A 26,471-nucleotide genomic window follows, 5' to 3' on the forward strand; every position below is an offset into this window, starting at 1 on the left:
TCCTGGCGTCACGAGGGGGGCGATAGGATTTGGGGATGGTCCACGCAGCCCGAAACGTGACAAGAGTACAGGTCCGGAGCCAGGGAAGATAGAGTAGCACTAGTAGAAGACGTCTGACTGTGAAGTAAGCCATGAATCCGGTGGAAGGGGTAATGTTTCACCTCGTGGAGAGCATCACCAGCGTGGAGGGAGTCTTATGGGCCACGCAATGCTCCCTGGGAAAAAGCTATGCAAATAGGGGGTGGCAGCGCCTGTGCGACCGTAGCGCCATTCATTCTCCTCCTAAGGCCGTTTTCACACGGCCGAGAAAATCTTGTGTGATTTCTGCATTGTGAGACGGACAGTATATGAACCCCATTGTTGTGGAGTCACATACAGGGGCGATGTCTAGTGTGATGTTACAGAGTGATATGACGGTGACCGGACCCAACGGACCCCATTATGAGCCAGTAGGGTCAGTCGGCGCTGCTGCTGTACAGCAACCAGATCCATCACCGCTTTCATTGCGGTTTTCGGCTCCTCTGATGGAACAGAAATGAAGCCATAACACGTATGACCTCGTCTCCGGGAGTTTCTCACCAAGATGACCCTTGACCTTTTGATACCACTAGCCCCCTGGTTAGTCGGGACCAGAGGTACAGGCATGAGCTCCTGGGCCTCCATCTATACCAGCCTGCTTCATTACACCATGCCCCTCAGATGTACAGGACGCATCTGCGCCCCCGCCTGTACAGAACTGATAATCTCCCCCCCCCCCCCCTCGCTCCTCTTGTGTAATCAGCTCCTCTACCGATATAACATTTACTCCAGGGGGCCAACACTGCAAAACAGCCAACTGTACCCTAAGGAACATGTGCAGGACTATAGCGCAAGCAGCAGCCATGGTGCAGCTCTGACGGTCATGGGAGGACTCCTAGTGGACAGTGGCAGTACTACAAAGGCTTAATTGTGGGTGATGCACCTAGTTATGTTTCTCAACCCGAGTGGAACCCCTTAAAGGAAATCTGTAGCCGTACAAACTGTCCGGGCGGGCCGTAAGATGTGGTGCTGCATACTGAAGTGGCTACCTGGATTTCCTCCGCTGGGGGCTCCCATCTGTAGATTTAGGCTTCCAAGCGCTGTTTGCTAATTAATGGTGGGCGGTCCACCAAGCGCTGCAGTCCGGGGTCTTGCCCTCCTACGGCTGCGTCAGCACTGGGGAAAGCCTGTCCCAAAACCCAGAGTATTTGGTGCAGATTTTATTGCAGATTCACCGCTTCCTTAAGAAAAGGTGACTTGTCTCAGTGATGAAGCCGACACGTCACGCAAGTTAATTCATTTCCGCAGCTTGTGAACGAGGTTTTCATAATCTCACCCACTTTGCTCCCACTGTAAACGCCGTGGATGTTACGTGCAGAGGGGCCGCGTGGAAATTCTGCTCCAAATCTGCCCCTCCCTTCCCCCACAAATGCCCCTTATTTTGCCGATGGAGGTCTCTAACAATGGCGTCTGGAGACGTCATGCGTTCCATCTACAGTACCCGGAGGGAGCGGGCGCATGTGCGTGACTTCTGCTCATCAGATCACATGTGTGCGCCGCCCGTGTGGATCAGGCTCGCTGTAGAAGCAATGCATGACGTCTCCGAGGGTTCACTGCTAGAGACGTCCATCTGCAAAAATAGGGGCATTTTCAGGAGGGAGACCCCGGACCTCACCACCAGGTGGAGCACTCATTAGATGGTCCACCATTAATTAGAATACGGTTCACGCTGCACTCAGAAGCCTAAGCGCCCCGTGGAGCCACCGCTGGAGGACATCGAGGTACCGCTCTGTTCTCCCCTTGTAGTAACGTCAGCCCTCCATTCACTTCAATGGGGCTAATAGGAATAGCCGAGCAAATACTGCTCGGGGATCTCCAGAGTCCCACTGAAAGTGAATGGAGTGCTAGTGCAGTTGTGCATCCAGCGCTCCAGTCTCCACCTCACTGCGGAAGGTTCAGTAACCCTACAGTGAGGACGACGGTGAACTAGAGATTAGCGGGGGTCCCAGCCATGAGACACCCACCCATCAGCAAGTAATCGCCTATTCTGTGGACAGGGAATAACTTGCAATCTTGGTACAACCCCTTTAAGTGTGTGGAAAGGAGCCGGAGGAGTTTGGTGGTGGAACTGGCCATTGGATGGTTTGGTGGATCTAGGGTGACAGGAAGCACTGAGGGAGAGTCATGTGATGAGGACCTGGATAGGCCAACTGCTGCCGACAAACTTCCTTCTAACCCCTTTAGTGGCACGCCCAGAAAATCTCCAGTGAGGCATGACATGGTAATAATAAACCTGCCACTGAAGGGGCTCCCTGTGTCCCCCCATCAGAGCCCTGTAATGCAACCTTGGGCTTCATTTATCCCATTTTTGGGAACATGTAACATTTTGATCACTTTTTATTGAATTTATTTCCATTTTTTTCTAAAGGCAATATTAACAAAAAACTAAAATAAAAATAAAAAAAATGCTATTATTTTTCATCCCACCGCATTCCATAACTTGCTTTCCTTTTAAGGACTACCTGCACTATGTTGTGGACAAAACCCTACATAACGTACCCCTCTAATCCGACACCCTGAAAGTTACCTACTCCAAAGACAATGAATCACCTCCCACTGGACCCCCATGACCGGACCTCCCACCGGACCCCCGGGGTAAGAAGCTACTCTTTCTCCACGCCCCGACTGTGAGTTCCCGGTGGTAATTAAACACATGGTCCGAGCCGTCTTACAGCTATCAGTTTATTAGCCAACTTGCTCATTCCATGCACCCAAGTGGAGACATGCAGCAGGAAGAGGCCGACGTTGTCCGTGACCGTCCAGGAATAAGAGGCCACCCGAGTGTCCACATCAGAAGAGACAGACATACAAGTTCTCTTTTGAGATGTCCGACAGTTGTCAAAAAGGTTAAAAATGCTAAAATCTTCTTTCGGCTCATAATGTGCGGCAGCGAGCGGCTTATAAAAGTCGCAGCAGATGCATAGCTTCCGGAGACTTCTTGCACGGTGAGATGCGACGGGCGTCTGCCACTTCCCAGGACGGCTCATATATTCGGGACAAACCCTCGGCTTATGATAAAAATGTCTCCCCAAATTCTCCATAAAGCACCGGCCCACCCAGGCCCCTCCCACCCCGCAGGGATTCATGGCGGATGAGTCAGGCTGGAGCAGTCAAGCGGGCACTGAACGCAGTTTATTTTGGCATTGAGTAGCCGTCCCATAGTCCGTGTATCCGTGATGATTGGCTCCGCCCCCTGCTTTACATGAAGTCGTCAGAGTCGTTGCCATCCTGCAGGAAAACCATTTGCCATCAGAATTTCAGACCGTCACCAACATGACCACAATGATAACCGAGCACGCTTAGTAGGGCTGACGCTGCATGGAGTCGGGCTGGGTTCCTTCACTGCGGGCGCAGGTTGTCAGGGCGGACGTGATCTGCGTGGTCCCTGCATACAAGTCACTGATGGCGGCAGTCCGTTAGATGGCTGCCACCAGTGATCTGTATACACAGGCGTGCAGAGAGGAGGCAGATCGCGTCTCTTCCTCTCCAAGTCCCATCTGCATGGAGAAGCCAAGTGATGTCACTAGTGACATCATAGGGGTCCCCAGCAACAGCACGGATGCCGGATCGGGGTCTAGCAATATGACAGAACTAGACTACAAATGGCCATCAAACTCTGCAAATGGCTTTTTGGCAGAGGAACCAATATCCTCAGGAGAGGGCATCGTATCGGACCGGTGGGGTCTGGCACTCAGGACCCCTGCGATCAGCTGTATGAAGGTACGATGGCACTGCAGCCTCTTCTAGGGCACTGAGGTCACGTTCATTCATCACGCTGTCTCACATCAGCTCAGTCCCGTTCACGTAAATGGGATTGTGCGGCCATAGCGGACACTGCGATACAAATGTAAGGCGCAGCACCCGGAACGCAGGGAGAAGTCACGGTTACTTCAAACAATTGATCGTTCGTGGCCCCGAGCAGAGAACCCCCATGGAGCAGATAGCTCAAGATTGAGGTCCTAAGGGGACGCTCTTTTGTTAAAGGGAACCTGTCATCGACTATTATCAGCATAGTGTAAGTTACGGTGTTTGTAGGGCAGGTTCCCGGGAGCCTCCTGATGGCTGCAGACCGGCTCATCAAAGCTGCAGACTGTATGCATGAACTCTCATAGGGATGAATGGAAGCGTGAGCACAGCCTGCAGCCTTCAGTCCGCTGCCCCGGTCCCTGCGCTGAATGCACAGTCTGCATGCTGACTTTCAGGGGGTGACAATGCGGGCATCGGGAGGCGGGTGGGTATGAAAAATATCTCCCTGGGCTCCTGTCCTACGAGCGCCAGGATGTAATTTTTGGTCTCCTGACGGTGACAGGTTCCCTTTAAATGAGAACATTAAAGGATTTCCTCCTTCGGCTTGGATATTTTCATGAGCCGGAGGCATTGCTGTCAGTGAATGTAAACCCTCTGGGGCTGACTTAGCCCTGATCACAAAGCTGGTGAGTTCTGTTACAGTGTATCAGTTTAGGTGACCCTCTACACACAGCAGAAGTACAAGTCTTTCTTCGGAGAATCCCGACTTACAACCCCAAACGGATACACTGCAACGAGCCGAGCATCTGTGCGAGGTTCTCAGTCATAACATTGCTTCCATTCACTGACAGCAAGCTGGGCGGTTGACAGACGTCAAGAACGAAACACGGTGGGACCTAATTATTTAGACCGGCATCTCATGCGCTGGTCTAAGCTTAGCGGTCGGACATGCCTGCTATAATGTATGCCAAGAACAGCCAAGTGTGAGAAACTGCACCAATTAGCTAAAAAAAGTGCCAGGGCTCGGTGTAGAATCACGAAAAGTCGCAATTTTGGCGTATGCACCAAAATTACAACATTTGTGCAACAGAAAACAGAGAAGAAAGTTCTGGAACTTTGTTTTCTTACCTGATTAGTAGACATGTTTTCTGATTTCATCAATGAGGTGTAATTCCTGGTGAGAGAAGATACACAGAATCAATATACCGGACCTGTAGAATTACATACGTGCAGAGGGGGCGCCGCTGTCACCTCAGTCATAACAGGCACAGCGCCCCACATTGTATAGCAGCTCAATACAAATCACTGGCATGGGATGGAGCTGCTCTTAGGTCATGTGACCAACGTGACGTCACACGCTGCGGCCTCTTCAGTCAACTGAACGGTGGGGATCCTGAGCGGCGGACCCCCGACAATGAACTGTTGATGATCAATCCTGCGGATTGATAACAGGTGAGTTACAGAAACCCACCTTTAAGCGCACGTTCACATGCTGCAGATTCTGGCGCAGAGCCACATTAAAAACTGAGTAAAAATCGGCAATGTTTGGTGCGGAGTCTGATGCGCTTTTTTTTAATGAGGCTCAGCTGCAGATTTCAGTCTTTCAAATGAAGGGATGGATTTAGTTGCAGTTTTTCTGCACCAACCACATGTGAGCGCACCCCAGGGGCGGGTTTCTGGCCCAGATTTCCATTTATGTAACAGCAGATCTGCCCCCTTATTTAACGGGGCTAATAACCATGGGGTAACCATGCTGGGATTCCATGTCATGAAGTGGGATGGGAGAAACTTCCAGAAGGTCGACCATCACTGCAGCCTCCACCAATCTGGGCTTTATGGCGGAGCGGCCAAGATGAAGCCTCCTCAGTAAGAAACATGGAAGCCCCTGGAGTTACCAAAAATACCCTAAACAACACTCAGACTGTGAGAGGAAAGATGCTCTGCTCTGATGACACCAAGATGGAACTTTTTGTCTTAAGAGTTTCTGGATGCATCGAATATCACTTGGAATCCTCACTTACAAGTACACTTGGCTGAAATGTTGGCTACCCCCCCCCCCCCCCCCCCATATACGCTCCGTTGATAGCCATGTCGCCCACAGCCCCCATACACCTACCGTTTGCGGAGCCCCCCCATACACACGCATCCGACAGCTATGGTGCCAGGAACCTTCATCCGGAGGAGAGGGAATCAATAAGAGAATTCCCCCAAATCCCAGACCGCCCCTTTAATGTCCCTCATGCACTACAATTGGTGCTTCTATACGGTCTTTCCGTGTGTTTTCCACCCAGGCCCAGCTATAAGACGTCAGCCCGCAGGCAGGCTTTCTCATTAGGTTCTCCTTTTGTACCACACTGTTCTGAATGATAGATTTGATTTCTCACTTTTCCTTTTGGTGTTTTTTAATCCTCTTCTATTTCTACGTGAGGTAATACAGATTATGGAGGAAGGTCCACACAAGGACAGAAACGTCATCATAGGATCACCTATCAATAATAATCATGGGTCATGACTGAGGTCAGTGGCAGATTCCCTACTAGTGATGCCCCCCTCCATGCTCCCGGGTCAGTAGTCGGGCCGCATGCCTTCCCTTTAGTAAATATCAATAGTCACCTGAGTTCTTCCAGATCTTTCTTCTTCTTCACTTCTTCCTTCTCTTTCCTCTTCATCTCCTGGATCTGAGCCTTCTTCTCGTTCCTCTCCTCCCGGTCTCGAGATTCCTTCTCTGCCACCAGGTCTGGGAACCGTTCGTCTTTCGTCTTCTCCAGCCGGTTGAGGATCTCGTTAACTTTTTTCTCAACGTTTATACTTTTCACCTGGGATACATCAAGCAGATCCTCTAGAATGTTAAACAGTTGGTCTCACACTACTTAACCCATTAGGGACCAAGCCCTGTAAAATTATGGTGGGGATTAAAGCCTCCTGCTTCTGCAATCAATCAGAAGCAGGTCGGGTTGTCAGCTGTTAGTCACGGCTGATAATCCGGAGGAGGAGGAAGTGGGTTTTAACCCTTTCTGCCTCCTCCTTTCTTTAGTACACAACGCTCAATGAGCCCTATGTACTAACAAGTGAAAGTGGAAAGCTTTCTTCCACTACGCGAGTCCGGGGGTCATGTGACCGCCGGGATTCCCTGCTACAGCAGAGCTGCAGGGTCGTAGCAGACCCCGATCAGCTCTGCCTGTAAATATTGTCACTACAGGGGTTGTTTTTTCCCTGTAACTGGGACTCCTATGGATGCCCCAGCTACAGTGGGAAAGTGTCAAATAAAAAAAACAAAACATGAGAATGTTCCCCAGAGGTCTTATATGACGTCATGGGGGACATAGATAGTAAAAAAAATAATTACGTAATAAAAATTACAGAATAAAACAAGATATACATAGGAAAGAAAATAATCCAAAGCCGACGCCAACCAAAACCGTCGCTGCATGCGCCCTGTAATCCAAACCCATATATATTATATAACAAAACGTCCGAAACAAAATGAGGGAGCGTTCCCATACTTTAGTGTAGATGTACTAATTAAAAAAAAAAAAAAAAAACATAAATGTTAAAAACACAAAACTTTTTTTTTAGCTTTTTACCTCCAATAAAACTAAAAGAACAGAAAAAAAAGTCAGTGAAAAAGATATTAAAAAGCCCTGTATGCAACGGGAAAAAAACGCAGCAAAAATAATTTTGGTAGCTGAAGGAAAAAAATAGGGCAGTAAAACCGCCACATGGGTAAAATCCCCCCAAAAGTGTCTGGTTCTCTAGGGGTTAAAGGGGTATGCTCCTCTGAGCCCCACTTGGCCATGACGGCACCACCACTAGATGTATGGTGGACAGGGCGACAGAAACTGGTGAGCGATGCTGGGCCATGTTGTTTCCGTAACCCTCGTAGAAGTCGATGGGAGCTATGCAAACAGCGTACCACAGCGGGGCACTCCGCTTCCGTAAGGGAGCAGGCGCACGCGGGTTTCCACTGATTGGGAGGTGAGAAACAACACAGATTTCACATGAGAGTCATTCCATGTCAAGTGGCCTAAAACAAGAAAAACTCCCCACCTCCATATCCCAGATTTCGTTCAAAATGTGTGTATCACACGCCTGTGGAATCAAAGGAAATCTCCCCAAGTTTTGGGTTCCTCCAGCTAACGGTTGGTGAGTTTGACCCCTGTTGGGGGGGGGGGGGTTTGCACTTGCAGGAACCTGAAACTTTGGGAGATTTCCGACAGCACGGGCGCGTCATAACAAATGCCGAACAGAGTCTGAGCTATGAAGGTGCGGAGCGTTGGACCACTTCACATGGAAGGACTCGCCAGCAAGTTTTCTCTTGGAAAGATGATCCAAATTAGAAAAATGGCAGCAGGTCCTACGTTGGGACGATTCTTGCCTGAGAGTCACTCATTCCCAATGGGGCCTAGGAATATAAATCCCGACGCCCTCACGCCACGCAATATGCATACAAGTGAGATGTGATTTTTACCATTTTGCTTTGAAACAATATATAAAATTTGGTTGTGAAGGTGGACACACGAGGAGGGGCACTAATAGAGTACGACGCCTCTGTTTAAAGGGTTATTCCCATCTGGGGGTTTTGTGGCATAACCACAGGAGTGGATATCGTGAGTTATCCCAAATCCCGAGCACCAGTGTTGTATCCGGCTGCTCCTGACTGAAGCCCCTGTTGGACAGAATAATTCCTGGCATCCTCCGCTGACCCCTTTCAGTGATGATTTGTTTACGTCCGCAGGATCCTCTTCCGCTGGATGTTTTTCCTCGATCACGCTATACTCGGTATACTCTCCACACCATTACATAAGAAACCCCCCCCGCAGTTGGCAGTGACATCTCAGCCACGGCTAGTGTCTAGCACCAATGCCCGTGCCTCGTTGGAAATGGATTCACACTGAAACTGATCCGCATGATTTTATGCCGCAGTCTGGGGTCACGTTTCCAATTTCCATACAGGGAAGCGCCAATCGTGAGAGTGCCGGGGGCTCTAATAAAGGGGTCACTCAGGGTACTACCACCTGTACATGGGTAATCTAGTGATACGAGACCTTAAACGAGGCTCACGTTGTCCAATGGGTTCCTAACATCACGACATAATGGTCAGCCTCCGCCGGGGAGCCGAGTCCTCTCACTGCATTACATAATATGACCATCATTCACTCTATGGCTCTTGTGCGCCATCTGCTGGACACACTCCAGTATGCATTCACAAAAGGGTTTTCTAGAACCTAGATTATTTCTGTTGTGCCTTTCACTGGCTCATAAGCAGTTACACTTAGCTGAGGTCTCCAAAGAAAAGAAAACCAACACGGTGAAGGAAGAGACGCCGATGACAACCCAGAGATGACGGCAGCATCCGGGGCGCCACAACGCCACTAACAGGAGCTGAAATTCTACCCTCCATTCTAAGAAATTACATCTTTCTGCCGATGAAATCCAATCTGACCGACGTCCATGTCTCCGGTTTTCCGTAAATTGGCCCACGGTGTGTAGACGACGTTGATGTTGTTCATTTTGCAGCCTGCAGGGGAAATAAAGACATTACTTGGCCTGTGTGGCACATGACTGTGGCACCCGGTAAGCAGGGTATTGTGTACACGACCGGATCATGACACAGTGATCCTTACTTCTGTGGCCTTTATTAGCCAATCAGGAATGGCAGAAGGAGTCACATGACATTTCCCCTCATCCTGAGAAGCCTGTCATGGTTACTCCTTCAGTGGCTCATGTACTGGGCACCAAAGCAGCCATTATAAGTGCTGCCAACATACAGTTCACATTACTGTAAGGCCGCATTCACTCAGCTGACTACGAGTTGCGCCCCAAATACTCCGCCGACACATGAATCCCCCGTCCGCATGCTGTGAGGGAGACAACACATTACAAGTCCTACTCCTGCGTGAGAGTCGCACGGAAATATGACATGCTGCAATAGTTCTATCTGGCAGCATCGGTGTGAAAGAGGAATCGCCCGTGTAAGCAGGCCGAGCGCCATGATGGCCTCTATTATTATGCCAGTTTTACAACTCACAAAACTCGTGCGAGAATACCAGGGGTGTAAATGCAGCCAATAGGAGTGCCAGAGAGCGCTAAGGAGGCTGCACCAAGGTGGTAAGTCAGATTCGTGGAGGTCTCATTGCTGAGACCCCCACCGATCCCAAGAACAGGGGTCCTGCGCTCCTCACTTGTCGCACTCACCACACTGACGTCAGACTGAAGCGAGCGACGGTCACACAGCTGCAGGCGCTTGGCTTTATCCAGCAGTCTCACTGTAGATGATGGAGCGGCGCTGTGTCCTCCTCACTGCAGGGGGCGGCAGCAACCACCACAGGGAACACAACCTTCGTTCTCAGGATCGGTGAGGGTCTCTGTGGAGAGACCCCCACAGATTAAACTATCCTGTGGAGAGGGGATAAAGGTCCATCTTGGCACAACCCCTTTAAGGAACATTCCTTGGCTTTCTGCATGAAGCAACATTATAGCTCTATTTCCATTTCTCCAAGGCTGATTTGGTGACACCTGAGGCAGAGACACTAACAGGCGCCCTTCAGAGAGGGTCTCTGCCCGTTCCTCCTCAGGGTTACCCCGGGGATACGCCCGTCTGTGTATCTCAGCTCGGAAGGATGAGCAAAATCTGTAAAGTTAGACATTTCTAAGCAAATCCAAAGGGGTCCAGGCATCTAGAAGAGTTCCTTCATGTAGGGCCGCAGCGAGGGTCATGGCCGACACCTCACTACAACGCACCAGCAAAGGATTTGGGATGTAGCCACTTTAAAGCGACTCTTCGGTTTTTTACCTATTTGGTCGTCCCTTCTGGGTTCAGTCGTCCAACACGGCCGATGCAATCTTCAGACTACCCAACCCCCACAGTATAATAGTAGTGCTATACTACTAGCACCGGCTAGTCAGAGAGCTGTGCACAGCGGGCATTGGGTAGTCAGAAAATTGTGGTGGGTATCCTGAATGGCAGAAGACGAGGGGACGGGAGGGCCAACAGAAACAGACAACTACAGGCAATATACCCCATCCAGGCCCGGGACTGACTTTTGTACAGAGACCGGGGCGTCACTTTAGGACGTGAAGACCTACCTTGGATGCTGTTGGCCTTCACCAGTTGTGCGCAGTCGGTTAGGACATCTTTCGGGATATCGTCTATCGTCTGACCCTGCAACACACGAGGAGCCACAATTATATTATTCAAGACCCAAGGGGGAAGGGGGGTGACCTGGTGCAACAAAGGGTCTGTACGGTCCCCAAATGCGTTGCCAGTTATTGTGCCTACACTATCCTGTGCATGTGGCAGCAGCATTTGTATCTTTGTGCATTAAGTCTATGGAGCAGCAAGCAGAGGTAGCGGTGCGGCTGGCAGGATGGGAAGCCAGAAGTGATTGGAGTTCCCTGCATGTTGTTTTCTGCCATACAGCCCCTTGGTAAAGGGATAAATCTTATAAGTGGACATTATGGGGGGCAGAGGCATGACAGAGGTGAATTTCGCATGAAGCATTTTGTTCTGCGCACCTAAATCATGTGATAGGTTTACCGGCAGTGCCATGTGACACCTTAGACGAGACACGGGGGGGGTTTACTATGCTGACGGTGCCATTGTTCTGTCTCAATCTGTGCCACAGTACCAGCATACGTGCCTGGCACCATATATATTGGGCACTCATCCCAAGGACCTTCTTGCTGTGACTGGCTGTATCTCTGGTTTTGGTCTTTTGAGCGCAGCGGACGGGCAGTGAAGACAGCCGAAGGTGATGGCACTTATGTGAGCACTGCGACCCCTTCACTTCAGTGATCGGTGGGGTATCAGCAGCTCCTGGACCCACTGACCAAAACTTGTGACTTGTTGTGCTGGCATGTTTAAAAAGTTTTTAAAAAGTACAGTTACTCTTTACAATAAGACCAAACCCAGAGCTCAGTAATACAGCGAGCCGATGTGAGCTTCAGGCATACAATTATACAGCGAGCCGATGTGAGCTTCAGGCATCCAATTATACAGCGAGCCGATGTGAGCTTCAGGCATCCAATTATACAGCGAGCCGATGTGAGCCTCAGGCATACAATTATACAGCGAGCCGATGTGAGCTTCAGGCATCCAATTATACAGCGAGCCGATGTGAGCTTCAGGCATCCAATTATACAGCGAGCCGATGTGAGCTTCAGGCATCCAAATATACAGCGAGCCGATGTGAGCTTCAGGCATCCAATTATACAGCGAGCCGATGTGAGCTTCAGGCATCCAATTATACAGCGAGCCGATGTGAGCTTCAGGCATCCAAATATACAGCGAGCCGATGTGAGCCTCAGGCATACAATTATACAGCGAGCCGATGTGAGCTTCAGGCATACAATTATACAGCGAGCCGACGTGAGCCTCAGGCATCCAATTATACAGCGAGCCGATGTGAGCCTCAGGCATACAATTATACAGCGAGCCGATGTGAGCTTCAGGCATACAATTATACAGCGAGCCGATGTGAGCTTTAGGCATGAAATTACATATATTTAGGCATTTTTGAAATTAAATTTTGCTTATAACAAAAAGTTACATGAAGGTGCAAATAGCGGATTGTAGCTGTCTGAATGGGTTGTAATCAGCAGGTTTTCTGCATTCAAAAAATATATATAGGGGTTTGGGGTGCACTCACTTTTTAAGTTATGCAATTCCTGTATCTATAAGTTGTAACAGATTTTGACCTTTCCAGCTCAGGTGCTTTTATGAAGATACACACCGACTTCACCAGAGTTAATTTGGTACAGATGTTAATTTGTTCTTAGCACGGAATATTTTATGAAGCCATGGGTACTTCAGAGGAACCGAGGAATAAAATATGTATACACATAGAGTGAGAGATTCTCCTCAGACTGCATGTACCGATGTCTCTCTCCTCACTTTTTACCCTTAAAAGGTAACACCCCCTTTATTGAAATCTACCTCCAGACTGGGGCTTGCAGCCCTTTCTTAGCCTTGAAGGCATGCTTCATCCCTGCAGTCCATGGCCACTTCCCTATGTACTTTACAGCCTTTCAGTGCAGACACGCAGAGCGGTCAGGTAGATTCTCCCCAGTAGAGGCACAGAGCGGTCAGGTAGATTCTCCCCAGTAGAGGCACAGAGCGGTCAGGTAGATTCTCCCCAGTAGAGGCACAGAGCGGTCAGGTAGATTCTCCCCAGTAGAGGCACAGAGCGGTCAGGTAGATTCTCCCCAGTAGAGGCACAGAGAGGTCAGGTAGATTCTCCCCAGTAGAGGCACAGAGAGGTCAGGTAGATTCTCCCCAGTAGAGGCACAGAGAGGTCAGGTAGATTCTCCCCAGTAGAGGCACAGAGAGGTCAGGTAGATTCTCCCCAGTAGAGGCACAGAGAGGTCAGGTAGATTCTCCCCAGTAGAGGCACAGAGAGGTCAGGTAGATTCTCCCCAGTAGAGGCACAGAGAGGTCAGGTAGATTCTCCCCAGTAGAGGCACAGAGAGGTCAGGTAGATTCTCCCCAGTAGAGGCACAGAGAGGTCAGGTAGATTCTCCCCAGTAGAGGCACAGAGAGGTCAGGTAGATTCTCCCCAGTAGAGGCACAGAGAGGTCAGGTAGATTCTCCCCAGTAGAGGCACAGAGAGGTCAGGTAGATTCTCCCCAGTAGAGGCACAGAGAGGTCAGGTAGATTCTCCCCAGTAGAGGCACAGAGAGGTCAGGTAGATTCTCCCCAGTAGAGGCACAGAGAGGTCAGGTAGATTCTCCCCAGTAGAGGCACAGAGAGGTCAGGTAGATTCTCCCCAGTAGAGGCACAGAGAGGTCAGGTAGATTCTCCCCAGTAGAGGCACAGAGAGGTCAGGTAGATTCTCCCCAGTAGAGGCACAGAGAGGTCAGGTAGATTCTCCCCAGTAGAGGCACAGAGAGGTCAGGTAGATTCTCCCCAGTAGAGGCACAGAGAGGTCAGGTAGATTCTCCCCAGTAGAGGCACAGAGAGGTCAGGTAGATTCTCCCCAGTAGAGGCACAGAGAGGTTAGTTAGATTCTCCTCAGTAGAGACAAAGAGAGGCGGGGTAGATTCTCCCCAGTAGAGGCACAGAGAGGTCAGGTAGATTCTCCCCAGTAGAGGCACAGAGAGGTCAGGTAGATTCTCCCCAGTAGAGGCACAGCGAGGTCAGGTAGATTCTCCCCAGTAGAGGCACAGAGAGGTCAGGTAGATTCTCCCCAGTAGAGGCACAGAGAGGTCAGGTAGATTCTCCCCAGTAGAGGCACAGAGAGGTCAGGTAGATTCTCCCCAGTAGAGGCACAGAGAGGTCAGGTAGATTCTCCCCAGTAGAGGCACAGAGAGGTCAGGTAGATTCTCCCCAGTAGAGGCACAGAGAGGTCAGGTAGATTCTCCCCAGTAGAGGCACAGAGAGGTCAGGTAGATTCTCCCCAGTAGAGGCACAGAGAGGTTAGTTAGATTCTCCTCAGTAGAGACAAAGAGAGGCGGGGTAGATTCTCCCCAGTAGAGGCACAGAGAGGTCAGGTAGATTCTCCCCAGTAGAGGCACAGAGAGGTCAGGTAGATTCTCCCCAGTAGAGGCACAGCGAGGTCAGGTAGATTCTCCCCAGTAGAGGCACAGCGAGGTCAGGTAGATTCTCCCCAGTAGAGGCACAGAGAGGTCAGGTAGATTCTCCCCAGTAGAGGCACAGCGAGGTCAGGTAGATTCTCCCCAGTAGAGGCACAGAGAGGTCAGGTAGATTCTCCCCAGTAGAGGCACAGAGAGGTCAGGTAGATTCTCCCCAGTAGAGGCACAGAGAGGTCAGGTAGATTCTCCCCAGTAGAGGCACAGAGAGGTCAGGTAGATTCTCCTCAGTAGAGACAAAGAGAGGCGAGGTAGATTCTCCTCAGTATATACACACACAGAGAGGCGAGGTAGATTCTCCTCAGTATATACACACACAGAGAGGCGAGGTAGATTCTCCTCAGTATATACACACACAGAGAGGTGAGGTAGATTCTCCTCAGTATACACACACACACAGAGAGGTGAGGTAGATTCTCCTCAGTATATACACACACACACACACACACACACACACACACACACACACACACACACAGAGGTGAGGTAGATTCTCCTCAGTATATACACACACACACACACAGAGGTGAGGTAGATTCTCCTCAGTATATACACACACAGAGAGGTGAGGTAGATTCCCCTCAGTATATACACACACAGAGAGGTGAGGTAGATTCCCCTCAGTATATACACATAGAGGTGAGGTAGATTCTCCTCAGTATATACACACAGAGGTGAGGTAGATTCTCCTCAGTATATACACACACAGAGATATATGACGAAAGCCTTCACTGACTCACTCACTGACTGACTCGCCACTAATTCTCCAACTTCCTGATGTCGTAGAAACATGAAATTTGGCACGAGCATTATGTCATAAATAGGAAAAGTTAATGGGTCCCAAATAGCTTCCAAATTTTACGTATGTAATCTAATTCTCTCACTTCCTGATGTCATTTTATATAAAAGGAAACGTTGCATGGTTGCCTCCCCGTGGTATTTCCTGGGTAACGCAGAGAACTATGCAAAATGGTGAACATATTTTTTTCCTCGGTATCTCTAAAGTAATCACAACTTCATAAGATTTTCCGTATGAACACCAGATAAACACCAGTACCAAATTAACTCGGGCGAAGCCGGGTATATCAGCTAGTATACACAGAGGGGAGGTAGATTCTCCTCAGTAAAAACACAGAGTTACATAGATATATATACCTGCTGAAGCCGGAGGTAAACATGAGCAGAGGACAGTTTATCCACGTGGAACCTGCAGAGATCAGAAACAAGGTTATATATCCATACAGAGCGCGGACACACGGCAATAAATCTATGAAGGTTTTATAGAAACCACAAACTAACATATTTTTCTACAATGTAGTAATACCCAGCGCCAACTACAGTGCATAAAAACATGTAATAACTCCTATAATACTGCGCCCCTATGCCCAAAAAGATAATGGCTATAAAACTGCGCCCCTATGCCCAAAAAGATAACGGCTATAATACTGCGCCCCTATGCCCAAAAAGATAACGGCTATAATACTGCGCCCCTATGCCCAAGAAGATAACGGCTATAATACTGCGCCCCTATGCCCAAGATGATAACGGCTATAATACTGCGCCCCTATGCCCAAGATGATAACGGCTATAATACTGCGCCCCTATGCCCAAGATGATAACAGCTATAATACTGCGCCCCTATGCCCAAGAAGATAACGGCTATAATACTGCGCCCCTATGCCCAAGATGATAACGGTTATAATACTGCGCCCCTATGCCCAAGATCATAACGGCTATAATACTGCGCCCCTATGCCCAAGAAGATAACGGCTATAATACTGTGCCCCTATGTACGAGAATATAACTGCTATAATACTGCCCCCTATGTACAAGAATATAACGGCTATAATACTGCGCCCCTATGCCCAAGAATATAACTGCTATAATACTGCCCCCTATGTACGAGAATACAACTGCTATAATACTGCCCCCTGTGTACAAGAATATAACTACTATAATACTGTCCCCTATGTACAAGAATATAACTACTATAATACTGCCTCCTATGTACAAGAATATAACTACTATAATACTGCCTCCTATGTACAAGAATATAACTACTATAATACTGCCCCCTGTGTATAAGAATATAACTACTATAATACTGCTCCCTATGTACAAGAATATAACTACTATAATACTGCCCCCTATGTACAAGAATATAACTACTATAATACTGCCCCCTATGTACAAGAATATAACTGCTATAATACTGCCCCCTATGTGCAAGAATATAACTACTATAATACTGCCCCCTATGTACAAGAATATAACTACTATAATACTACCTCCTATGTACAAGAATATAACTACTATAATACTGCCCCCTAGGTACAAGAATATTACTATAATACTGCCCCCTATGTACAAGAATATATCTACTATAATACTGCTCCTATGTACAAGAATATAACTACTATAATACTGCCCCCTATGTACAAGAATATATCTACTATAATACTGCCCCCTATGTACAAGAATATATCTACAATAATACTGCCCCCTATGTACAAGAATATATCTACTATAATACTGCCCCCTATGTACAAGAATATATCTACTATAATACTGCCCCTATGTACAAGAATATAACTACTATAATACTGCCCCCTATGTACAAGAATATATCTACTATAATACTGCCCCTATGTACAAGAATATAACTACTATAATACTGCCCCCTATGTACAAGAATATATCTACTATAATACTGCCCCTATGTACAAGAATATAACTACTATAATATTGCCCCCTATGTACAAGAATATAACTACTACAATACTGCCCCCTATGTACAAGAATATAACTACTATAATACTGCCCCCTATGTAGAAGAATATAACTACTATAATACAGCCTCCTATGTACAAGAATATAACTACTATAATACTGCCCCCTATGTACAAGAATATAACTACTATAATACTGCCCCCTATGTACAAGAATATATCTACTATAATACTGCCTCCTATGTACAAGAATATAACTACTATAATACTGCCCCCTATGTACAAGAATATAACTACTATAATACTGCCTCCTATGTACAAGACTATAACTACTATAATACTGCCTCCTATGTACAAGACTATAACTACTATAATACTGAACCTATGTACAAGACTATAACTACTATAATACTGCCACCTATGTACAAGACTATAACTACTATAATACTGCCCCCTATGTACAAGAATATAACTACTATAATACTACCACCTATGTACAAGACTATAACTACTATAATACTGCCCCTATGTACAAGACTATAACTACTATAATACTGCCACCTATGTACAAGACTATAACTACTATAATACTGCCCCCTATGTACAAGAATATAACTACTATAATAGTGCCAGATATGTACAAGAATATAACTACTATAATACTGCCCCCTATGTACAAGAATATAACTACTATAATACTGCCTCCTATGTACAAGAATATAACTACTATAATACTGCTCCTATGTACAAGAATATATCTACTATAATACTGCTCCTATGTACAAGAATATAACTACTATAATACTGCTCCCTATGTACAAGAATATAACTACTATAATACTGCCCCCTGTGTACAAGAAAATAACTACTATAATACTGCCCCCTATGTACAAGAATATAACTGCTATAATACTGCTCCCTATGTACAAGAATATAACTACTATAATACTGCCCCTATGTACAAGAATATAACTACTATAATACTGCTCCCTATGTACAAGAGTATAACTACTATAATACTGCCCCCTATGTACAAGAATATAACTACTATAATACTGCCCCCTATGTACAAGAATATAACTACTATAATACTGAACCTATGTACAAGAATATAACTACTATAATACTGCCTCCCTGTGTACAAGAATATAACTACTATAATACTGCCCCCTATGTACAATAATATAACTACTATAATACTGCCTCCTATGTACAAGAATATAACTACTATAATACTGCCCCCTATGTACAAGAATATAACTACTATAATACTGCCCCCTATGTACAAGAATATAACTACTATAATACTGCCCCCTATGTACAAGAATATAACTACTATAATACTGAACCTATGTACAAGAATATAACTACTATAATACTGCCTCCCTGTGTACAAGAATATAACTACTATAATACTGCCCCCTATGTACAATAATATAACTACTATAATACTGCCTCCTATGTACAAGACTATACCTAGTATAATACTGAACCTATGTACAAGACTATAACTACTATAATACTGAACCTATGTACAAGACTATAACTACTATAATACTGCCCCCTATGTACAAGAATATAACTACTATAATAGTGCCAGATGTGTACAAGAATATAACTACTATAATACTGCTCCTATGTACAAGAATATAACTACTATAATACTGCCCCCTATGTACAAGAATATAACTGCTATAATACTGCCCCCTATGTACAAGAATATAACTACTATAATACTGCCCCCTATGTACAAGAATATAACTACTATAATACTGCCCCCTATGTACAAGAGTATAACTACTATAATACTGCCCCCTATGTACAAGAATATAACTACTATAATACTGCCCCCTATGTACAAGAATATAACTACTATAATACTGAACCTATGTACAAGAATATAACTACTATAATACTGCCTCCCTGTGTACAAGAATATAACTACTATAATACTGCCCCCTATGTACAATAATATAACTACTATAATACTGCCTCCTATGTACAAGAATATAACTACTATAATACTGCCCCCTATGTACAAGAATATAACTACTATAATACTGCCCCCTATGTACAAGAATATAACTACTATAATACTGCCCCCTATGTACAAGAATATAACTACTATAATACTGAACCTATGTACAAGAATATAACTACTATAATACTGCCTCCCTGTGTACAAGAATATAACTACTATAATACTGCCCCCTATGTACAATAATATAACTACTATAATACTGCCTCCTATGTACAAGACTATACCTAGTATAATACTGAACCTATGTACAAGACTATAACTACTATAATACTGAACCTATGTACAAGACTATAACTACTATAATACTGCCCCCTATGTACAAGAATATAACTACTATAATACTGTACTCCTATGTACAAGAATATAACTACTATAATACTGCCCCATATGTACAAGAATATATCTACTATAATACTTCTCCTATGTACAAGAATATAACTACTATAATACTGCTCCCTATGTACAAGAATATAACTACTATAATACTGCCCCCTATGTACAAGAATATAACTACTATAATACTGCTCCCTATGTACAAGAATATAACTACTATAATACTGCCCCCTGTGTACAAGAAAATAACTACTATAATACTGCCCCGTGTACAAGAAAATAACTACTATAATACTGCCCCCTATGTACAAGAATATAACTGCTATAATACTGCTCCCTATGTACAAGAATATAACTACTATAATACTGCCCCTATGTACAAGAATATAACTACTATAATACTGCCCCTATGTACAAGAATATAACTACTATAATACTGCCTCCTATGTACAAGAATATAACTACTATAATACTGCTCCCTATGTACAAGAATATACCTACTATAATACTGCCCCTATGTACAAGAATATAACTACTATAATACTGCCCCCTATGTACAAGAATATAACTACTATAATACTGCCCCCTATGTACAAGAATATAACTACTATAATACTGCCCCCTATGTACAAGAATATAACTACTATAATACTGCCCCCTATGTACAAGAATATAACTACTATAATACTGCCCCTATGTACAAGAATATATCTACTATAATACTGCTCCTATGTACAAGAATATAACTACTATAATACTGCCCCCTATGTACAAGAATATAACTACTATAATACTGCTCCCTATGTACAAGAATATAACTACTATAATACTGCCCCCTGTGTACAAGAAAATAACTACTATAATACTGCCCCCTGTGTACAAGAAAATAACTACTATAATACTGCTCCCTATGTACAAGAATATAACTACTATAATACTGCCTCCTATGTACAAGAATATAACTACTATAATACTGCCCCCTATGTACAAGAATATAACTACTATAATACTGCCTCCTATGTACAAGAATATAACTACTATAATACTGCCCCCTATGTACAAGAATATAACTGCTATAATACTGCTCCCTATGTACAAGAATATAACTACTATAATACTGCCCCTATGTACAAGAATATAACTACTATAATACTGCCCCTATGTACAAGAATATAACTACTATAATACTGCCCCCTATGTACAAGAATATAACTACTATAATACTGCCCCAATGTACAAGAATATAACTACTATAATACTGCCCACTATGTACAAGAATATAACTACTATAATACTGCTCCTATGTACAAGAATATAACTACTATAATACTGCCTCCTATGTACAAGAATATAACTACTATAATACTGCCCCCTATATACAAGAATGTAACCACTATAACACTGCCCCTTATGTACAAGAATATAACTACTATAATACTGCCCACTATGTACAAGAATATAACTACTATAATACTGCCCCTTGGGATCTCTGACTTACCACACATCTTCTGGCCAGCCATATTTTATGAGATCCTCATCTGAAAAAGAGAGTAAAAGTTAGGTGAAAACCGTATGAGAAGCCCGATTATTAGTCACTTCTGCCTGCAACCGGTGCTGGATAACTGCACAGATGTGTACTGTACATATAACACCTGCCCCCAACGAGGGCAAAATGACTTGCTTTCATATTTATCCTTTCCCATGTATATGGTATACGGCGGGGAGACAACAGCCCTATCGTCCCCCTCCCCCTTTACTGGGCAGCCCTATCCTCCCCCTCCCCCTTTACTGGGCAGCCCTATCGTCCCCCTCCCCCTTTACTGGGCAGCCCTATCGTCCCCCTCCCCCTTTACTGGGCAGCCCTATCGTCCCCCTCCCCCTTTACTGGGCAGCCCTATCGTCCCCCTCCCCCTTTACTGGGCAGCCCTATCGTCCCCCTCCCCCTTTACTGGGCAGCCCTATCGTCCCCCTCCCCCTTTACTGGGCAGCCCTATCGTCCCCCTCCCCCTTTACTGGGCAGCCCTATCGTCCCCCTCCCCCATTACTGGGCAGCCCTATAGTCCCCCTCCCCCATTACTGGGCAGCCCTATAGTCCCCCTCCCCCATTACTGGGCAGCCCTATAGTCCCCCTCCCCCATTACTGGGCAGCCCTATAGTCCCCCTCCCCCATTACTGGGCAGCCCTATAGTCCCCCTCCCCCATTACTGGGCAGCCCTATAGTCCCCCTCCCCCATTACTGGGCAGCCCTATAGTCCCCCTCCCCCATTACTGGGCAGCCCTATAGTCCCCCTCCCCCATTACTGGGCAGCCCTATAGTCCCCCTCCCCCATTACTGGGCAGCCCTATAGTCCCCCTCCCCCATTACTGCGCAGCCCTATAGTCCCCCTCCCCCATTACTGCGCAGCCCTATAGTCCCCCTCCCCCATTACTGCGCAGCCCTATAGTCCCCCTCCCCCATTACTGCGCAGCCCTATAGTCCCCCTCCCCCATTACTGCGCAGCCCTATAGTCCCCGTCCCCCATTACTGGGCAGCCCTATAGTCCCCGTCCCCCATTACTGGGCAGCCCTATAGTCCCCGTCCCCCATTACTGGGCAGCCCTATAGTCCCCGTCCCCCTTTACTGGGCAGCCCTATAGTCCCCGTCCCCCTTTACTGGGCAGCCCTATAGTCCCCGTCCCCCTTTACTGGGCAGCCCTATAGTCCCCGTCCCCCTTTACTGGGCAGCCCTATAGTCCCCGTCCCCCTTTACTGGGCAGCCCTATAGTCCCCGTCCCCCTTTACTGGGCAGCCCTATAGTCCCTGTCCCCCTTTACTGGGCAGCCCTATAGTCCCCCTCCCCCTTTACTGGGCAGCCCTATAGTCCCCCTCCCCCTTTACTGGGCAGCCCTATAGTCCCCCTCCCCCTTTACTGGGTAGCCCCATAGTCCCCCTCCCCCTTTACTGGGTAGCCCCATAGTCCCCCTCCCCCTTTACTGGGTAGCCCCATAGTCCCCCTCCCCCTTTACTGGGCAGCCCTATAGTCCCCTCCCCCAACAATGGCAGGGTGACTTACTTTCATACTTATCCTTTCCCATGTATATGGTATACGGCGGGGAGACAACTGCGAGAGAAGCAGAGACAAGATCAGAGGCGGTACCTGGCATGAGTGCAGCTGGCTGTTTTGGGGTAGGATGAGGCTATTTGTTCCTCAGCGCTGCAGTTTTGCAGAAGGAATTATAAATATCCGCATGCGCAGCGCCGTATTTCACTGTCATTTTCCCGCCTGCAGGGTGCGCTCATCTGCGGGCGGCAAACAAACCGCACCAATTGAAGTGGCTCATTAATTCCAGACGTGTTCCTTTTCCATCGGAATTACTGAGTGTACGACGCATCACTCGGAGTATTTCGTGCACATTTGCGCACCCCCCCTCCCCCCCATGACTCCTATTGGCACCTATGATGCGTGAATTGAAATCAATGGGTTCTTCTTTCTGTGTATTGTGTGCGCAAATTGTGTGCCACATGAAAGATCCCCCAGTATACATCCACATGTAGTCAAAAGTATGTGAACCCCTGACCATCACGCTCACAGCCGGTTCAGATGGGGTTGAGGACCATTATTCCGGACACACAACACATGAGGACAGGTCACTTACCATTACTAGTGAAGTAGAAGACCATAGCGCCCCCTGAGGCCCGGCCCCCTCCTCTCACGTCAGGGGATGAAGAAGGAGAACTGTAGGGGCAAACACAAGTCATCAGATGGTTAATGGTTAATGGCAACATGGAGAATCTCCCGGACGGGTCCCACAGAACGCGGCACGTTTATCAACGCCCACCGTAACAAAAAACAACAACATTCCGCCATCTTTCGTGCGTCTCGTTTCTATGGCGCACAAACTGCAACAGAAGCGACCTGATCACTTCACTCTCCGGGTCGGTACGATTGCTGCGGTACAAACTTACAGGTTTTTTACTGTACTATTTTTTTTCAAAGACATTTCATTTTTTTTCAATTATTTTCTGCCGCATCTTCTGCGCAATAACTTTATTTTTCCGTCTATGTAGTTGTGCGAGGCTCATTTTTTGCGGGACGTCCTGTAGTTTGTGTTGGTACCATTTCGGAATACATACAACTTTTTGATTCATTTTTATTGCATGTTTTCTGGGAGACGGGATAACTAAAAAAGTGCATTTCTGGCGCTCGGTATTTTTTTTTTTTTCGGATGACGTTCACCGTGCGGGAAAAATAATGCGCTACTTTGATAGATCGGACTTTTACAGACGCAGCGATACCAAATACATATTTTTTTATGATTTAGATTTGTTAATAGATATGGCAAAAGGGGGTGATTTTTTTTTCACAAATAAAACTTTATTGACCTTTTTTCACTTTTGTTTTGAGCCCCCCTGGGGGACCACAACCAGCGATGCTTTGATCGCTCCTGCAGTATGATGTAATGCTATAGCATTACGTCATACTGTGTTTTGACAGGCAGTCTATCAAGCCACCCCACGGGGTTGGCTTGATAGGCAGTCTCCCAAGGCAGCCCGGGGGCCTTTCGGAAGGCCCCCGGCTGCCAAGATACGTGCACGGCTCCCCCGATCTCACCGCGGAGGGGCCTTATGGGACCCCCCAATATCAGTCGGGAGATTTGAAGGGTTAATAGCCATGATCGGCCGCACAGCGACCTCTCATCATACACACCCCGACGCTCCAGGATGTAAATGTACGTCCTGGAGCGGGAAGGGTTAAAGACCAAGTACAATATTTGGCCCCCACCACCACTGACGGACATGTTTGTTCTGAAGATGAGCCTGGAGCCGCCCGAGACCCCCGGCCACCTCATACAGCTGACCGGCAGCGGCCATGACTGAAGACGGCGACGGCCATGACTGAAGCCGCTCTGATCGCCGCTATTAACTATTTAGATGCCGCTGTCAATGCTGAAAATGGCGTATAATTAGGCAGGCCAAGGGGCGGGGCCGCTTGTGTCACCTGAACGCCTCGTCCGGAATGGCACTTGTGGCGGCTGTTTGTACATCATGGCAGCAAAAAAAAAGTAAATGCGAGGAAATCCACGGAAATCCTCGCCATTTGTCTAATTTTTGCTCTCACCAAAACAGAAATGAGCGCGGAGGCGCGGCGGCAACGCCATTCACATCATAAACACACGCCGGGGTCTCATACGCGCACGTGGGCCCCACTCCGGCTCTGGTGCGCCGCGAGCGTCCGGGGGTCATTCACACCAGCGGATATTCATTGTGCATAATATGTACGTAAATAAGAACGCGGCGCGCCGTATTCTATCGCGTATTTTGAGCGTTCAGCGCTATCATTCTCCGGGGTGCGTAATAAACGCGGTCCATCCGTAATTACATCACACGAGCGCCGTTTGTACTGACCGAGCGGGACAATGAAAGAAATAAACAGTGAGACCCGGGAGCTGCTGTACTGCGCTGTGAGGGTCCGCGGCACTTTACCACACGCTCCTGCGAATGAGCCCTCGTCCAATATGGTGGTCCGTCCGTAAAGCCCAGTGTACTCGTTCCATATGGACAGCAGTGGCCGCACAGATGGCAGGAGGGGCACTATGCCCCCGCTCCCCCCCACCCACCCACCCACCACCACCACCACCACCAAACAGAGCGCTCTGGACATTCACTGACAGGAAGCGGAGGTCCTGCCGGCTATAGGAAGGCTTCAGGGGGTTCTGGAGCCATTTACACAGAAATACAAAGCAGACACCCAGAATCCGCCAAAGCAGCCAATCACAGCCGAGCTTACATCTGTGGACCCGCCCTGCAGAGACGTGAAGCGGACGCTGATTGGTTGCTATCATGAAGCTTAGTAACATACGGTAGGTGGTACAGACACCACAAGCCGCAGCCGTCCCGTTTTCCTCATGCCCGGCAGAGTGTCCGGTAACCCGCCCTGCTGTTACCATGACGCCCACCGCTTCCCTCTGTACTCACCGTGGTCCCCGCTGCCGTCGCTTCCTGTCCGGCTTACAAACCGGAAGTGACGTAGAAACCAACGACCACTGATCGGCTAGGGATACTACAAGCTGCGGTGCCGGCGCAGACACTGCCACCTGCAGCCCCGGAGTGGAAGCACACGAACAAAACCAGCAATAAGACTGGACTGTCTGGAGTGACTGCATGAGAAGACACGCTGCCCTCTGCAGGCAAGTAGCGGTATGACGCATGAGAGCAGCTGTTACGTTTCCGCTGGTTCGGTGGCCGTAGAGCAGCCAGTTGGCTTTTAGCACTGCGAGTTATGTGCGTGACAAATTATAGCGCGCCTTTATACTTACGGGGAAACGGGCATTTTTTGAGCGATGCGTGAAATGTGATTATTCGCAGCAAGAGAAACCACGTGATCGTGTAGATGTGATGCCGACACATACATGATGTCACAGCGAGGCGCAAATCTCTCGGGCTCTTCGTCAGACTCCAATGGAGGAGTGACTGAAAACACAGAATTATGAAACCCAATGCTTTTCAGTGATTTCGTTCAATTTGTGATGTTTTCACTCCTGTGATTTGGTGTTAAATAAATGGCGGCGTGTCTTGTCTGTCTGTGTTTTTCAGTTTTTTCCAGCCGTGTTCCCCCCCCCAGACCCTCCTTTTTATCGTATCGCAACGAGCGAACTTGAGATTTTTGTGTGATGCGTTTTTAACATTAAATACTCCTAATGACTTTAATATGGCGCGTGGCAGCGATGCGTAATATTACATTATAATGTGATAGCGCAGTATTATATTATCCCGCATCTTGGGGGCGTGGCCTGGCTATGGAGGAGAGGAAATTGGCCAACAAAGGACTTAAGGCACACTGACCTCCATGGGCAACAAGAGGAGAAAGACCCTTTCTCAGGTACCATCCCCAGCTGCAGCGCCGGCCCCCCGCGGCATCCGGAGATACCTGGTGGGCTCCCAGCATTAGGAGACAGAACAAGCCGCGGGCATGATGG

At 47.3% G+C, this 26,471-nt stretch overlaps 1 protein-coding gene across 2 annotated transcripts; it reads right to left on the bottom strand.

Annotated features, from left to right (window-relative positions):
* Positions 1 to 2,746: 2,746 nt before the first annotated feature.
* Positions 2,747 to 25,527, bottom strand: CCDC25 (coiled-coil domain containing 25). 2 transcript variants are annotated; one of them, XM_066594628.1, is made up of 10 exons: positions 25,471 to 25,527; positions 23,151 to 23,230; positions 22,568 to 22,615; positions 21,014 to 21,053; positions 15,568 to 15,619; positions 10,912 to 10,987; positions 9,240 to 9,343; positions 6,439 to 6,641; positions 4,954 to 4,999; positions 2,747 to 3,306 (listed from the first exon to the last, which is right to left on the bottom strand). In XM_066594628.1, the coding sequence occupies exons 2-10, from the start codon at positions 23,173 to 23,175 to the stop codon at positions 3,277 to 3,279; spliced, it is 624 nt and encodes a 207-aa protein (XP_066450725.1). In that variant the 5' UTR covers positions 23,176 to 23,230; positions 25,471 to 25,527; the 3' UTR covers positions 2,747 to 3,276. The 2 variants fall into 2 exon arrangements, with proteins under 2 accessions (XP_066450725.1, XP_066450732.1); XM_066594635.1 differs by lacking the exon at positions 25,471 to 25,527 and adding an exon at positions 25,283 to 25,397.
* Positions 25,528 to 26,471: the final 944 nt, after the last annotated feature.

Source organism: Eleutherodactylus coqui, chromosome 1 (assembly GCF_035609145.1).
Source record: "Eleutherodactylus coqui strain aEleCoq1 chromosome 1, aEleCoq1.hap1, whole genome shotgun sequence".
Lineage (NCBI taxonomy): Eukaryota > Metazoa > Chordata > Amphibia > Anura > Eleutherodactylidae > Eleutherodactylus > Eleutherodactylus coqui.

What these genes read in the sequence shown, in the direction of transcription:
- CCDC25 (XM_066594628.1), bottom strand. Translation starts at nt 23,175, where the DNA reads ATGGTCTTCTACTTCACTAGTAATG. An exon ending in GATTTCATCGGCAGAAAGAT is followed by an intron (nt 6,642 to 9,239) that starts GTAATTTCTTAG and finishes GATGTATCCCAG; the next exon opens with GTGAAAAGTATAAACGTTGA. An exon ending in AAAACATGTCTACTAATCAG is followed by an intron (nt 3,307 to 4,953) that starts GTAAGAAAACAA and finishes GTTTTCCTGCAG; the next exon opens with GATGGCAACGACTCTGACGA.